Source organism: Lynx canadensis, chromosome C1, assembly GCF_007474595.2.
Source record: "Lynx canadensis isolate LIC74 chromosome C1, mLynCan4.pri.v2, whole genome shotgun sequence".
Classification (NCBI taxonomy): domain Eukaryota; kingdom Metazoa; phylum Chordata; class Mammalia; order Carnivora; family Felidae; genus Lynx; species Lynx canadensis.
In genome coordinates this window covers 92,682,918-92,698,520 of record NC_044310.1, presented here as the reverse complement: position 1 = coordinate 92,698,520, position 15,603 = coordinate 92,682,918, and the positions used below count along the sequence as shown (strand labels likewise).

At 41.0% G+C, this 15,603-nt stretch overlaps 1 protein-coding gene and 1 non-coding gene across 2 annotated transcripts; one reads left to right on the top strand and one right to left on the bottom strand.

The window, feature by feature from the left end:
- The first annotated feature begins 244 nt into the window (after positions 1–244).
- CC1H1orf194 (chromosome C1 C1orf194 homolog) lies at positions 245–10,893 on the top strand. The gene is made up of 5 exons (XM_030325420.1): positions 245–415; positions 8,555–8,671; positions 9,193–9,308; positions 9,673–9,803; positions 10,246–10,893. Exons 1-5 carry the CDS (start codon positions 335–337, stop codon positions 10,314–10,316), a joined length of 516 nt encoding a protein of 171 aa, XP_030181280.1. The 5' UTR covers positions 245–334; the 3' UTR covers positions 10,317–10,893.
- Positions 10,894–11,789: 896 nt separating this feature from the next.
- Positions 11,790–12,200, bottom strand: LOC115522677. Its single transcript, XR_003971561.1, has one exon.
- Positions 12,201–15,603: the final 3,403 nt, after the last annotated feature.

Sequence of the window (15,603 nt, the reverse complement as noted above, 5' to 3'; positions counted from 1 at the left end):
GACTTCTTTCCCCAGATGAAGTCTTTTGCAGAAGTCCTGCACGCCAGGAGGCCGGCGTTTTTCAACTAAGCCTCCCGAATGCAAATTCAGGGCTCCTTGGTACACTCGGTGACACTTTCCCTCTGCGTTCCCAGGAGCTACCTCCCAAGGGGTCTCCCGCGCTGCACCGCCAGGTGGCGCCCTTCTCGAAGGGAACTCACCTCAGTCACAGACGGTGGGGCAGTTGCTCGGCAACCGAAACTGGGCGTTCCAAACAATTGGGACCCGGGATCCTCCGCGTGCGTTGTGTGCGGCTGCGCGGGCCCCCCGTCCTTCACACCAGCGCCTTTTTGCCATGCCTTTCACCCGAGACCCTTTCCAGCACCCTACGTTGGATAACGATGATTCCTACTTGGGAAAAGCCCGAGCTTCCAAGGTACTGTGGTTTCTTGCGCAGATTCCCACCAGGGTCGATGGCACTCTTCTTTCTGTTCGCCTAATGGGCAGAGATGGTAACTTAAAGGATTCTGGTGAGGACACTGAGTCAAGTACCGGATAAGTTTGCTTTCTGCCTCCCTCCTTGGCCCCATATTCAGGTCTGCTAACGTTTCAGAGGTGCTTTTGAGGAGAGTGAAGTAGAGCTCTAGCCCAGAGGAACAAGGGGCTCTCGTTGCCCAAAGCAATGCTGTGTAATGTGGCTTAAACAGTCGCAGGTCCCGCCAAACCACCCTTTGCCCTGTTTGGAAAACTGTTCTCTGAAGAGACATGAGATATGGAATGGGAGAGAATCCTCTGGAAGCCACCAGGTCATGCCTTATACATCTGCCTTCACACCATCTCTGTCTTTTGGTTAATACTGGAATGTGTGTGTGTGTGTGTGTGTGTGTGTGTGTGTGTGTGTCAGTGATTTGGGAATTTAGATGATCTTTTTTTTTTTTTTTTTCTGGCAGGGGCATTTGGGATGCTTGAAGTGGTGTGAAATACGGTGAATTAAATAGTAATTGTGGCTTAAATAACAGGATCAAAGAGCTTCCTTTGGTTTATTCAACATTTATCATTTACCATATGCCAGGCAATCTGCTCAACACTGAGGATATATAGATGAATTAGATATGGCTCCTGCTCTAGAGGAACTCTGGTAGAAAAGCTTACTGACAACCACAACAGCAAGAATGCCTGCACAATAGCACAGGTGTTATGACAGAGTTATATGTTGTGTATCAGGAGAACTGGGAGCTTAAAGGAAAGCTTCCCAGAGCAGGTGAGTTTTCACATCCAAATAGCTGGGCCAGGTGAGGGAGGAGGTGGAATGTGAGTTAGGAAGAAGGAAACAAGAACCAGATGTTCAGGGCAGAGGAGGCAGCGGGTGCCCATACATGGAAAGGAGAGAAAGAGTGGCCTGTTGGGGACCAGAGTCCAGAATGGCTGGAGCATCAATGTGAGATGGAGGAGGGGAGAGAGCAGGAGCCGGAGTGACCTTGTTGGACTGGATGTGCTGTGTACACCATGCTAGTGAGCTAGGATTCCATGCTGGAGGCACCGGGGCATCGTGTCAGGATTTTAAGCACTACAATGACACAATCAATGGATGTTTCAGAAAACACAGTGACAGTGGGTTGGGTAGAATGGGAGTTAGGACAAGAGGAATCAGCAAGGAGGCAAGAGCCTCAGGAGGCAGCAGTCTCCAGGAGGAATAACGGATCTAAAGCAGGGGGTGGCAATATGGTGCAGATGTGAAAAAGATGCAAAGGGCAGGACTGATGAGACTTTGTGGCTGGATATGGATGGGCCCAAAAGAAGGGACAAGTCTAGGACAGCTCCTAGGTGTCCGAGGACTTAATTGATGCCATTACTGAATGAGGGATTCAGGGGAAGCAGGTTTGGGGAGAAAGATGTTCAGATAAGTTATGCAGATGTTGTTTTGTGGTGCCTGTAGGACTCTTAAGTGAACATGAATAGCAGGCAACATGCTTGAGAGTTCTAGGTTGAAGATGTATATCGGGAAATCAAAATAGCCATGTGGTGGTTGAAGCCATAGGAAGGAATGAGCTCATCCAGTGAATGTAAGAATACAAAAAAAAAAAAACAAAAACAAAAAAAAAACCAACCTTGGAGAATGCACTAAGGGGCAGAGAAAGAGAAAGTAGTGCTGACAAGGGAGCTAAGCAGTTACGACTAAACTCAAGAGGAAAACAAGGAGGAACTGGACCCACAGAGCATGGAGAGAACATTTGAGGGAATCTGAATCATGGTTCCAGAAACTGCAGAGGTCAAATAAGATCAGGTCTGGAAAGGATCCTCCAAACCTAGCTAAAGATAAAGATCACTGGTCACTAGCAAGAGCAGCTTCAGTGCTAGCTTGAGAAAGAGGCCTGACTGCAGTGGCTAAAGAGGGGACGGAAATGGGGAGGAAGTGGAGATAAGTAAATGTCAACTCTTGAAGTCTAGTTCTGCAGGGAAGGTGATAGAGTGGTAGTGAGACGGTGATAAAGGAACGAGAGAGAAGCTGAGTACAGGGGATGCTAGGATGGTGCAGGTCTCTCTGAAGCACAAGGCTAGGTTCAGGGGAAAAAGGTTATTCCTTTTTATTTTATTTTTGAAGTATAGTTGACATACAGTGTTATATTCATTTCAGGTGTACAACATAGTGATTTGACCATTCTATTCATTACTCATTGCTCACCACAGTAAGTGTAGTCAACACCTGTCACCGTACAACATTATTACAATATTATTGACTATATTCCCTATGCTGTACTTTTCATTCCCGTGGCTTTTTTGTTTTAAAACTGGAAGTTTGCATATCTTAATTTTTTCATCTATTTCACCCCTCTCTCTACCCACCTTCCTTCTGGCAACCTTTAGTGTGTTCCCTGCATTTATGGGTCTATTTCTGCTTTTGTTTTGTTTTGTTTTTCAGGCTCCACATATAAGTGAAATAATCTGGTATTTGTCTCTCTTTGTCTGACTTCTTTCACTTAGCAGATACCCAGGCTCCATCCATGTTGTTGAAAACAGAAAGATTTTTCTTTTTTATGACTGAGTAATATGCCGTTGTGGGTGGATGGATAGATAGATAGATAGATAGATAGATAGATAGATGAATGGATAAAGAATAAAGATATAGGGGCACCTGAGTGGCTCAGTCGGTTAGGTGTCCGACTCTTGATTTCGGCTTAGGTCATGATCTTACAGTTGGCAGGATCGAGCCCCATGTTGGGCTCTGTGCTGACAGTGTGGAGCCTGCTTAGCATTTTCTCTCTGCCCCCCTCCACTTGCACTGTCTCTCGCTCTCAAAATAAATAAACATTAAAAAAGAATAAAGATATATAGATATATAGATATCACATTTTCTTTATCCATTCATCTATTGATAGGCGCTTGGATTGCTTCCATGTCTTGGCTATTGTAAATAATGCTGCAGTAAACATAGTCCATATATCTTTTTTAATTAGTGTTTTCGTTTTCTTTGGGTAAGTACCCAGTAGTGGAATTATGGAATTGTATGGTATTTCTATTTTTAATTTTTTCAGGGACCTCCATACTGTTTTCCCCAGTGACTGCACCAATTTACATTCCCATCAACATTGCACAAGGGCTCCCTTTTCTCCACATCCTTGCCGACACTTGTTATTTCTTGTCTTTTTTTTTCTGGTCTTTTTGATACTAGCCATTCTGACTCATGTGAGGTGATACTTCATTGTGGTTTTAATTTGCATTTTCCTGATGATTAATGATGTTGAGCATCTTTTCGTGTGACTGTTGGCCATCTGTAGGTCCCCTTAGGAAAAATGTCTATTCAGGTCCTCTGCCCCCTTTTTAATCAGGTTTTTTTTGTTTTGTTTTGTTTTTTGGTGTTGAGTTGTATAGATTCTTTATATGTTGTGCATATTAATTATCAGATATATTATTTGCAAATATCTTCTTCCATTCAGTAGGTTGTCTTTTCATTTTGTTGATGGCTTTCTTTGTGAACAAGCTTTTTATTTTGGTGTACTCCCAATTGTTTATTTTTCTTTTTGTTTCCCTTCCCTGAAGAGACATATCCATAAATATTTTGCTAAGGCTAATGTCCAAGAGATTATTGCATATGTTTTCCCTTAGGAACTTTATGGTTTCAGGTCTCACATTTAGGTCTTTAATCTATTTTCCTTTTGTTTTTGTGTATGATATAAGAAAGGGGCTTAGTTTCATTGTTCTGCATGTAGCTGTCCAGTTTTTTTCCCAGCATCATTTATCAAAAGAACTGTCTTTTCCCCATTGTATATTCTTGCCTCCTTTGTCATAGATTAATTGACCATAAAAGCATGAGTTTATTTGGGGTCTTTCTATCCTATTCCATTGATCTATGTGTCTATTTTTGTGCCAGTACTATATTGGTTTTTTGTTTTTTTTTTTTTTTAGTTTATTTATTTGTTTTAGTAATCTCTACACCCAGTGTGGGGCTTGAACTCATGACCCTGAGATCAAGAGTTTCATGCTCTTCCAACCAAGCCAGCAAGGCACCTAAAGTACTATATTGTTTTGATTACTATAGTTTTGTACATGTCTTGAAATCTGGGATTGTGGTACCTCCAGCTTTGTTCTTCTTTCTCAAGATTGCTTTGGCTATTCGAGGTCTTTTGTTCCATAAAATTTTAGGATTATTTGTTGTAGTTCTGTGAAAAATGTTATTGGTATTTTGATGGGGATTGCACTGAATCTTTAGCGTGCTCTGGGTAGTATGGACATTTTAACAATATTATTTCTTCCAATCCATGAGCATGGTATATCTTGCCATTTGTGTTGTTTTCAATTTCTTTCATCAATGTCTTAATAATTTTCAGAAAAGAGGTCTTTCACTGCTTTGGTTAAATTTATTCCTAGCTATAATATTATTTTTGGTGCAATTGTAAATGGAATTGTTTTCTTAATTTGTCTTTCTCCCACTTTGTTATTGGTGTATAGAAACAATGGATTTATGTATGTTAATTTTGTATTCTGCAACTTTACTGAATTCATTTACTAGTTTCAATAATTTTTTGGTGGAATCTTTAGGATTTTCTATACATAGTATCATGTCACGTGCAAATAGTGACAGTTTTACTTCTTCCTTACCAATTGGGATGCATTTTATTCCTTTTTCTTATCTGATTTCTGTGGCTAAATCTTCTAATACTATGTTGAATAAAAATGGTGAGCACAGACATACTTATTTTGTTCCTGATATTAGAGGAAAGTCTTTGAATTTTTCACCATTAAAATTGATATATACCTTTATGATGTGGAGATACATTCCCTCTAAACCTACTTTGTTGAGATTTTTTTGTCATGAACAGATGGTGTATTTTGTCAAATGCTTTTTCTGCATCTATTAAGATAATCATATGGTTTTTATCCTTCCTCTTGTTAATGTGATGTAACATATTGATTGATTTGTGAATACTGAGCCCCCTTGCATTGCTGGAATAAATCCCACTTGGTCATGGTGAATGATCCTTTAAATGTATTATTGAATTTGTTTTGCTATATTTTGTTGAAGATTTTTGCATCTATGTTCATCAGGGATATTGGCTTGTATTTTTTTTTTCATTTGTAGTGTCTTTGATTTTATCATCAGGGTAGTGCTGACCTTGTAGAATGAATTTGGAAGTTTTCCTTCCTCTTCTATTTTTTTGGAATAACTTGAGAAGAATGGGCATTAACTCTTCTTTATTTTCCTAAAATCTTTATTTTTGGGAGAGAGAGAGAAAGAGAGAGAGAGGTAAACAGAGAATCCAAATAAGGCTCCTTGCTGTCAGCACAGAGCCCAATGTGGGGCTCAAACTCATAAACTGTGAGATCATGACCTGAGCCAAAGTCAGATGCTTAACTGACCGAGCCATCCAGGTGCCCCAACTATTTTTTAAATGTTTGGTAGAATTCACTTGTGAAACCATCTAGTCCTGCACTTTTGTTTGTTGGGACTTTTAAATTACCATTTCAATTTTGTTACTAGTAATTGGCCTGTTCAAATTTTCTATTTCTTCCTGATGTAGTTTTGGAAGGTTCTGCATTTCTAGGAATTTATCCTTTTTTTCTAGATTGCCTAATTTGTTGGCATATAGTTTTTCATAATATTCTGTTGTAATTATTTCTGTTTCTGTGATGTTGGTTATTGTTTCTCCTCCTTCGTTTCTGATTTTATCTAAGTCCTCTCTTTTTTTTCTTTTTCTTGATGAGTCTAGCTAAAGGTTTATCAATTTTATGTTTCCCATGGTTTCATTGATCTTTTCGTGTATGTGTGTGTATGTTTTAGTCTGTATTTCATTTATCTTTGCTCTGATCTTCATTTTTCCTTCCTTCTACTAACTTTGTTAGTTCTTTGTTAGGGTTTGTTTGTTCTTCTTTTTCTAGTTTCTTTAGATCGTTTGATTATTTTTCTTGTTTCTTGATGTAGGCCTGTATTGCTATAAACTTCCCTCTTATAACTGCTTTTGCTGAATCCCAAAGACTTCGGACAGACAGCTGTGTTTTCATTTTCTGTTTCTTGATTTCCTGATTTCTTAGTTGACCAATTGGTGATTTAGTAACATGTTGTTTAGCCTCTGTGTGTTTGTGTTTCTTTCAGGGTTTTTTTTTTTCCCCTTCTAATTGATTTCTAGTTTCAGCACTATCGTGGTCGGGAAAGTTGCTTGTTGTGATTTCAGTTTTCTTAAATTTGTTGAGACTACGGCGCCTGGGTGACTCAGTCAGTTAAGCTTCCAACTTCGGCTCAGGTCATGGTCTCACAGTTCGTGAGTTCAAGCCCCACATCAGGCTCCATGCTGACAGCTCAGAGCCTGGAGCCTGCTTCAGATTCTGTGTCTCCCTCTCTCTCTGCCCCTCCCCTGCTTGCACTCTGTCTCTCTCAAAAATAAAAAATAAAACATTAAAAAAATTTTTTTTTAATTTTTTTAATTAAAAATTTTTTTTATTGAGACTTGTTTTGTGGCCTAATATGTGACCCGTCCTGGAGAATGCTCTATGCGCTCTCAAAAAGAAAGTGTAATTCTGGTGCTTTGGATGGAATGTCCTGTATATATCTGTTGGGTCCATCTGATCTAATATGTCATTCAAAAACATCATTTCCTTGTTGGTTTTCTGTCTGGATGATCTATCCATTGATATAAGTGGGGTAAAGTCTCCTAGTGTTATTGTATTACTATCAATTTCTTGCTTTTTTTTTTTCAATTTCTTCCTTTATGTCTATTAAGATTTGCTTTATGTATTTAGGTGCTCCTATGTTTGGTACATAGGTAATTGTAATTGTTATATCCTGTTGTTGGATTGATCCTCTATCACTATGTAATGCCCTTATTTGACTCTTGATACAGTCTTTGTTTTAACGTTTGTTTCGTCTGATATAAGTATTGCTACCTGGCTTTTTTTTCTTCCATTTGAGGGGAATATGTTTTTCCATTCATAAGGGTTATTCTTGAGTAAAAGGGACATCTCTTTCTTTGAGATGGAAGGACACTGGATGTGAGGATGGTATTCATGCTCAACAGTCTTGACTTTCTCAGTGAAAGACAGTCTCATCTACTGAATGAGGACATGATGAGACTTCTGTAGCTTTTGAAAAGTGGGAGGAAATCTGCCTATGCTTGCCTCATATATTTGTAGTTTTCTTGTTTCATTTGTCATCTTTTTTGCTGGTGGCACACTGCCTGGAACATAGTATTCAATTAATGTATAACTGATCTGAGTCACACAGCATTTTGCCATATATAGAGGGGAGGAGGGTTTCAACATTGGATAGGTTGAATTTGATTTCTACTAGGTTGGAATTGTACTCACTAGAATTCAGTCATCATTCAAACAGTGTTTCATTTTTGAATGCCATGTGTTAGGTTGCTGTTCTAGACACTAGGGATACAATATAGCTTTACATACAATGAAGAAAATCAGTTATGTGCTTTTCACATTCATGCTTATGCGGTTCTATTTAGAAGATTGACTAACCAGTGTACTTTTTCTTTGACATTTCTGCAGTCACAATAACCCTTCCCTGCTGATATTTTTCTCTTCCTGCTTAGACACTGCACTCTTCTGATTTTCCTGTCTCTGATTGCCTTAGTGTCCTTTCTCTTTCCTCTCCACCCAACCCCCCCCCCATTATAATATTATACAGTCATGAGCCCTTTTGGCCACACTCCTTTTGCAGGCTTCAGCTACTACTTCATGCGGACGACCATCAAACCTCTATTACGTGTTCTGAGCTCTCCTCTAACTTGCACACTTCCCATTTTCTACCTGTTGACTGCAATCAGATGTCTTGCCTTTTCTTCAAACTCAGGACATCTAAGCCTGAGTTCATCATCTTATCTCTTCTGCACTCTTTACCCCCTGTCCCACTTCACCCCTTTCCCTGTATTCCTGGCCTACTTCTGCCAGTTCTAAGATTGAAAACTTAGGAGCATCTAAAGTCTGGGAATCTTGCCTCATATTGTTCTCCCCGTGGAAGATATCTGAGGTTCAGTTAAAATAGGATGGAATAAGGAGATGGTGTCACTGAAGCCATCACATCAGCAAGGCCTCCTGTAACCAGGTCCTGTGTGTGGTTTCTCTTTTGCAGAAACTGCCATATAAGAACCCAAATCACCTTGCTCAGCAACAGGAACCCTGGAGTCGGCTCAACTCAACTCCCACAATCACCTCCATGAGGCGGGAAGTTTATTTTTTTGATCCTGAGGTACCTAGTATTGAAATGCTATTTCTCTTTACATCCGCTTAAGACTCGTGACTATCATTTTTGGAAAGGTAGTCTGTCCTTAACTGCATCACCATCTTTATTTTGTCCCCAATCCAAGATCCTACCAAATCCAAAACCAAATATTGATTTATCTGGCCCCTGGGAAGTTGGAAGGCTTCGGTTTTTTCTCCAGTTGATTATCTGGAGCAAGTTGTTTTCTTACCAGACTTCTCTTCTGATTGTAACCATAAATGAAGTAAGGCCCATTAGGCCCAACTAAAGGACAGTATAATTATTTCCATATCTCCAGTAAGAACTCACCCCTCCTTAGGCCTAACCATGACACAATTCTATATTGACAAGAGTTAAGATGTCTTTGGTGTGTAAGGAGTTGGTGGGTCTCAGCCACAAAAAGGTTCGCTCTGCTTTTGGGGAAAAGTAGAGCCCAGCAGAACTGACTAGAGTTGGGGTAGAGGTGGCAAGTTAACCCTGGGGGTGGGGCGTATTGACTTCCTCTGTAGATACCCAAGGATGACCTGGATTTCCGCTTAGCAGCCTTGTACAACCACCACACAGGGACATTCAAGAACAAAAATGAGACACTCTTACATCAGGAGACCACCCAGGATACCCATGGGTAAGTGGTGGAGGTGGAGCCTCTCCGTCCTAAGGACAATGCCATCCAGTCAAGTAAGGTAATGTGTTACCTGAGAAATAACAACGATAACCAAGAGGTACTCATTTGTATACAGATTTCTGTATTTTTTACATCTGTATCTGTAATGCAATTTCTATATTTTTATTATCTAAAATGAATAGCGATCCTCCAGGATTGTTCTTATCTGTATAAACAAACAAAAGCTTCAGTTGATTCCACTGAAAAAGATAAAAAGGATCTTTGGCTGCATTATTTCTGAGGCTGCATGCAACTCTTTCCCTCCTCACCTTTCTCCTTCTGATTGATTTCACTCTCCCCTGTTCTTCCCCATACCATCTTCCAGAATCATCAAGACCCAATTCCCTGGAGAACCTTTACCCCCTCCTCTGCCACCTTCCATCACTTCCCAGGCTAACATCAGACACTGGATCAACCCTAAGAAGGAGTCTATCCACAGCATCCAGGGATCCATAGGTAAGGGTTAGAAGACTGGGGGGCAGATGGGTGGTACAAGAGTTTTTTTTAAATGGACCTAGGAATCAGGGAGTTGAGGTGATTGGCCATTAGAGAACTTAAGGGATAACTTAGGATCTAGGAATAGCAGTGACTAAGTTGACATATATCAGGCTAAACCCAGGGGACATGCTGCCTATAAGCTAGGAAATGAGTTCAATTTTTCAGAGCCTTTAACTCAGCCTTAGGTCTAGGGAACAAAATTTCTAGCAAAGGGCAGAAACCTGGGAATGAAAGACCTCTAGCTATCTCCCATTAGTCCCCTATATGCCAGTTTCCCAGCTGTTACAAGACAGCTTGTTACTGCTCCACAGTACCCAGAAAGGTATGGATGATTACAGGTTCCCAGAAAAGGCAAACAATTGAAATTCACAACCTACTCCCTCTTCTCTTTTCTCCACAGTGTCCCCTCATACTGCAGCCACCAATGGAGGCTACTCCCGAAAGAATGATGGTGGCTTCTTCTCTACCTAGTGTTGACAGGCCCCTGGACTAATTAATCATAGTGGAACGTCCTTTCGCCCACCTCCATTAAATAGATTTGTGCTGGATGAAGCTTGAAGTGTGTTGCCCAAGGACTAAAAGTTGACACTTGACTACTCTTAAAATATGGAAGTTTCCCAACTTCTAGAAGTTAGTCCTGTTGGACATATTTGCAATTTGGAGTCATTTTGCTGAGAAGATAAGGATTTAGAAGTCATTCCAAACATTGATGTATCCATTCAACATTTCTTGCGAACTTTTATATGTCAGGCACTGAGCTAAGTGTTGAGGAAACAAGAATGGACGTAGCCCATTTTCTTAATGAGCTCACACTGCCATAATTCTGGTAGTTCTGTGTGGCATTAATGGTTATGATGAGGTCACACTTAACATACTTCGGACCAAGTGGATTTTGTCATCTATTGGACTCTACCTTGCCATGAGGGCTCGATCTGTCTGGTCCAGGCTCCTTGCCATTGCTCATTCTCTGACTCTGCGGTCTTCTTGCCTGGGAGTCAATTCCCTTCTTTGTCAATTTGTGCCGTGAAATACAGGCAGTTCTTCTAAACATGGTTCAATAATCTGGTGCTTGGGCTTGAGGGGACCTAAAAACCAATGCAGTAATGTGGTTTCTAAAATTACAAGTCACTCAGGGGGACCTGCTGTTAAATTGGGCAAGAAATGGCAGACCTTTTAGAATACTGTAGGGTAAACTTCCATTTCTAAGTTTGGACAGCATGTGCATTATTGAATAATGCAGATATGAAAGGACTTCTTCCTGTTACTTAGGTACACATGGTCCTTAAATCCCACCAATCTATCACAGCCCCTCTTCCACAGTTACTCCACCTATTCAGATAGTATCTGCTGCCAAGTGACAATATAAAGTTTCAATTCTCATTATTTATAATGGCTGAAAGCGGCAGAGATGGGTGACTCTCCAGATAATCATCTCATGCAGGTTATTTGATACTGAAATATTTAAAAATGTAATACTGTGACCCATACATCAAGGTTTTTAAAAATACAGACTCGTTGACCTCCCTAATAAATCTAATTGAGTAAATCTGGGGCGGGTCCCTGGAATCTGAATATTTACAAGCTCTCCAAGTTCTCTTACGGATACTCACACACGCGATATACACACGCGCGCGCACACACACATATAGGCGTGCATATACACATAGAGCCTTTAGCGACAGACGCTGTAGTGTGCTTCTAGATCAGCGGGCACCAGTGTTGGTACCATACAAACGGTCATCACAAGTCGGGACTAAAGGAATAAAGGGAGGGGTGCTAAAGAAAAACACTGAAGCGGCAAACACGACTTCGTGCCCTTCCAGCTCCAGGGGGCGGAGCGATGGCTCCTTCTCTCGCGCCTTCCCCACCCGTCAGCGCCCCTGCCGCCGCCGATTGTAAACGCTTAGCCCCAATGCCACGGGTGGCCGTGCCCCAGGGCCGGGCTCAGATCAGAATCGCCTCGATAATCAGTGGCCCGGGACTAGCCCGGCCTCGTCTATCTGATCAATTCATCATTTCTGAGCGCCGGGCCCCGTAAGACCGGCTCCGGGACCGCAGCGTCGCCGCCGCCAAAGGGGCCTCGCTGCACAGCGCCCCAGAGGAGGGGGCTTCGCAGGAGGGGAGCTTTTCATATCGGGTCGGCCCCGCGGGGCAAGGGTCACAACCCGATCAAATAAGATCAAGGTGTAGGCGGGGGAGAGTGGCTCAGGGACGGGCGCACACACTCGCCTTGCACGCCCCACGCGCACACTCACAGTCGCGCATCCACTCACACTCAGCCCATACGCGCCTTCCATTCAACACCAAAGCACCACACAAACCACCTCGCCCTAGGCCGCTCTCCCTCCGGAAAGAGAACGGAAGTCCGCATCCTCTTTTAAATCCCTCCGCCCCTCCCCCACCTCGGAGGCTTCTGGGAGGAACCACTGAGCATAGGCCCTCGTGACGGTATGCGTTTTGCTGCCCTCGCGTGGCTCGGAGGGGAACGAACCCAGGTCCGAGGGAAAGGCTGGACAAAATCCGGCAATCCTAAATCGTGCTTGTCTTTTGGTCTTTGTGCAGCAGCATATTTATATCCATATCTCTAGTTTTTCTTTGGTCTTTGACCCAAGTTCTGGATATAAGATGATTCCAGTCTCAGATTTATAGGTGGCTACTTTCCCATGGAGAAGGCAAATCCCGGTCATTAACCAGTATCAGGTTCTGCAGGAGTTCCTCCCCCAAGGGAGAAGGAAAACATCATTTTACCAAAGGGAAGGGTGAGAATAGGTTACTTAAATCCAAGGGCTTGGTAGTCATGATAATTGTGAGATGAGTAACAGTAGGAAGGCATATCCCTATCCTCATTCACAAGAGCCCTCTTGCTACCTGGAACTTGGTTCTGTGGCAGTCATATTGCTGAACCTTCATTAACTTGCATGTCTGTTAAAGCATGTCTAACTTTCCAATTCCAGAATAAGTAGTGAAAAAAAAAAGTAGTGATTATATAATTAGTATTAGCTCCTTTCATATCAAGGAACACAATTTTAATGTCTGTTACCTTCTTTCAGTGAAAAAGGTGTGGATGAGGGTAAACCAGAAAAATATTAATTTATAATTTGTAACTGTACCAATCCCACCGTGCACTTATAAACAAATAGGAGGAAAGTATCCATTTATGTGCCAGAATCCCATTGGCTCAAGGATTGCCTAGGTTCATAGCTGGTTAACCCGATAACCTCATTTGAATGAAGGAGTTTATGACTGGTAATGACAGGTGATACTTGTATTTTAATAGTAGTGGTAGATAAAATGTTTTGAGGAGTGCTATTTACCTTATTTAATACACCTCAACACTTATTCATGTATATATGCTGATATATATGAATGCTGATGCATGTATGAGCTCCCTCAAAGGAGAAAAACACACGCTCATAAATTATGAACTATATCGTATATTTGGTGACCATCACACTAGGTTAACAGGAATGATGGTATTCACTATGATGTAAACTAAAAAGGTATATACCATGGGCAGAACCCAGAAGAGTATTGAACAAAGTTCAATGAATTCATGTGACAAATAAAATGGACAAAAACGGTAGGGAAAGGAATTTTATTTTCAAGGATTTGTGCAGACAGTGGTGAATAAAAAATTTTATTTCAACTATAAAAGGCTGACTTCATTCCACCCTGGCATTCAGGGTTTATGGTGATGCCAGTTTGAATCTGAGGCAATATTGCTATCCCCATTCTCCTACCCCCTAAGACTTCCTTAGGGGAATAACGTCCTACAATTTTCAGTCAAAAAAATATATGACACACCAACCAAAGTAATGAATTAAACAGGTTTCTGCTGATCTGCTTACATAAACACAAGAAATGAAATAAGCTGTTATTTGTTTCTTGCTGCAAATTACCTTCATTCTGTACACTTTTTGGTACATTCTCATATGAAAACACCTCAAAATATAACAATTTAGGGCAAGATGACCCACCCAGGAGGCTGTAAAAATTGGGTTTGAACTAGAACTGTGAAATGAGTTTAAAATGGAAGCAGCTCTATTCACCAAGCTTAGAGACATTAGCCCTGTTGGAAAACAAGTCATTAAAGCTACAGAATAACAAGTGCAAAACATGCTGAACCTGTATTTCCAGGGAGTGGCACTCCTGCTGGCCAACAGGTCCCAAACTCACACCTACAAGGTGTAACTCTTCCTTTCTGTTCCAATAGATTTCCTTTCCCTCGTGTGAAAGATCCTCAGGAGGGACACTGGAAACCATATTAATCAGTGAAATGTACCCTCTGGGCCAATTCCTGAAGAGAAAAAAGCACAACTCAGAGAGGATGAGATGTGTAGTGTTTACTTGGTGACCTGCTACACCTCTAGAAACCCTCAAAGCACTAAACTGCCTGTTTTGAAACCTAAACTTCCTAGCAGCTTTTCTTTGGGGATAAGACAAAAGACAATTTCCTGCCACACAGAGGTCAACTACAGCTAACTTGTCCACAATCACGTTTTACTGTATGGGTGATTCAATTGGCTATGTCTATGCCTGCTTTTTACAATAATGTAATTTTAGACCAACTCTTTTTCATTTTTTTAATGGAGAAATCATCCCTTCAAATGTTGAGTCATCTAAAATGATTTGCGCAAGAGTTACCACACTCCATGGGAAAGCCCATCAATCTCCCTTGCAAACATCTGTTTTCCTTTATTCTCGAAAACACCCTCATTTCAATCATGGATTCTGTGAACTATCCAAACATGCCTATGCATATCAGCAATTTCTCTCTCTCACTTGAATTTATCATGTTCTTGTAACACAGAATTTCCAAGGGATAGCTAAAAAGTACTGCAATATGAGGCAACCTAAGAGTTGCCCAAGAAAAACAAGTAATCAATTAAAAACTGCCATTATAAGCCAGACTTAAACACAGAATAAGACTGTGGATAAGTCTTGGATAACGTGACATAATGTGGATAATCCAATAAGTCTTGGATAACGTGACAAAACATCCATCTAACATCACAGTAAATTCTTATACTAGATGACTTTACTAGTGTATGAATTATATACTAGATTTCTTTTACCCTAACTGCAAATATATTAAAAATTATTTCTTCAATACTTTCTCTTTCCCCTAACGATGGCATTTAAAACTGAGTGACACTTATTCAGCACTCAGTAATCTAAAATATATAAAAAGGCTTTAGGAAAATTGCAACACTAGATTCATTTTCCATCTACCATTTGATGGGGTGAAGTCTCCTTTGGGGGATACTGGTGAACAGAACATTTTTCCTTATCTAAGTTACTGCTTTCTGGTCTCATCACAGATAAATCTTACACAGGCCCAGATTTTCTTGGCAAACTCTTAAGCTGCCAGCACACAGCACAGCTATATCATCTGTTCTCTTTTTGCAATGAGGACCATGCTTCTCTCTTATGTTCCCATATGAGTATATGAAAGATAAATTTCCAAAGTCAAAAATTTTCTTGGCATTGTTTAACTCCTCTTTCTCCCACCCACCCACCCACCCCGTTCCCATCAATTTGCCAAATGCAAATCAAACAGTGAAAAAGAAAAGTCAAGTCTTGAAAATTCTGTCTCCTTCCAAGAGGTGTGAACACAGCCTATGTCCTTCCCTAATGAGTCTCAGTTTGAAAAGCTCCTGATGAGGGACTGAAGAACAAAACAGGTGACAGGTTTTTATGCAGGAGGTATATGTAATCTTATCACCGTGGAGTGTAATTTATCTGGACATTATATGCT

Excerpts from the sequence above, each read along its gene's own strand:
- CC1H1orf194 (XM_030325420.1), top strand. The coding sequence starts at position 335 with ATGCCTTTCACCCGAGACCCTTTCCAGCACCCTACGTTGGATAACGAT. Across the intron at positions 8,672-9,192 it reads TTTATTTTTTTGATCCTGAG|ATACCCAAGGATGACCTGGA; the intron begins GTACCTAGTATT and ends CTTCCTCTGTAG. Across the intron at positions 9,309-9,672 it reads ACCACCCAGGATACCCATGG|AATCATCAAGACCCAATTCC; the intron begins GTAAGTGGTGGA and ends ACCATCTTCCAG.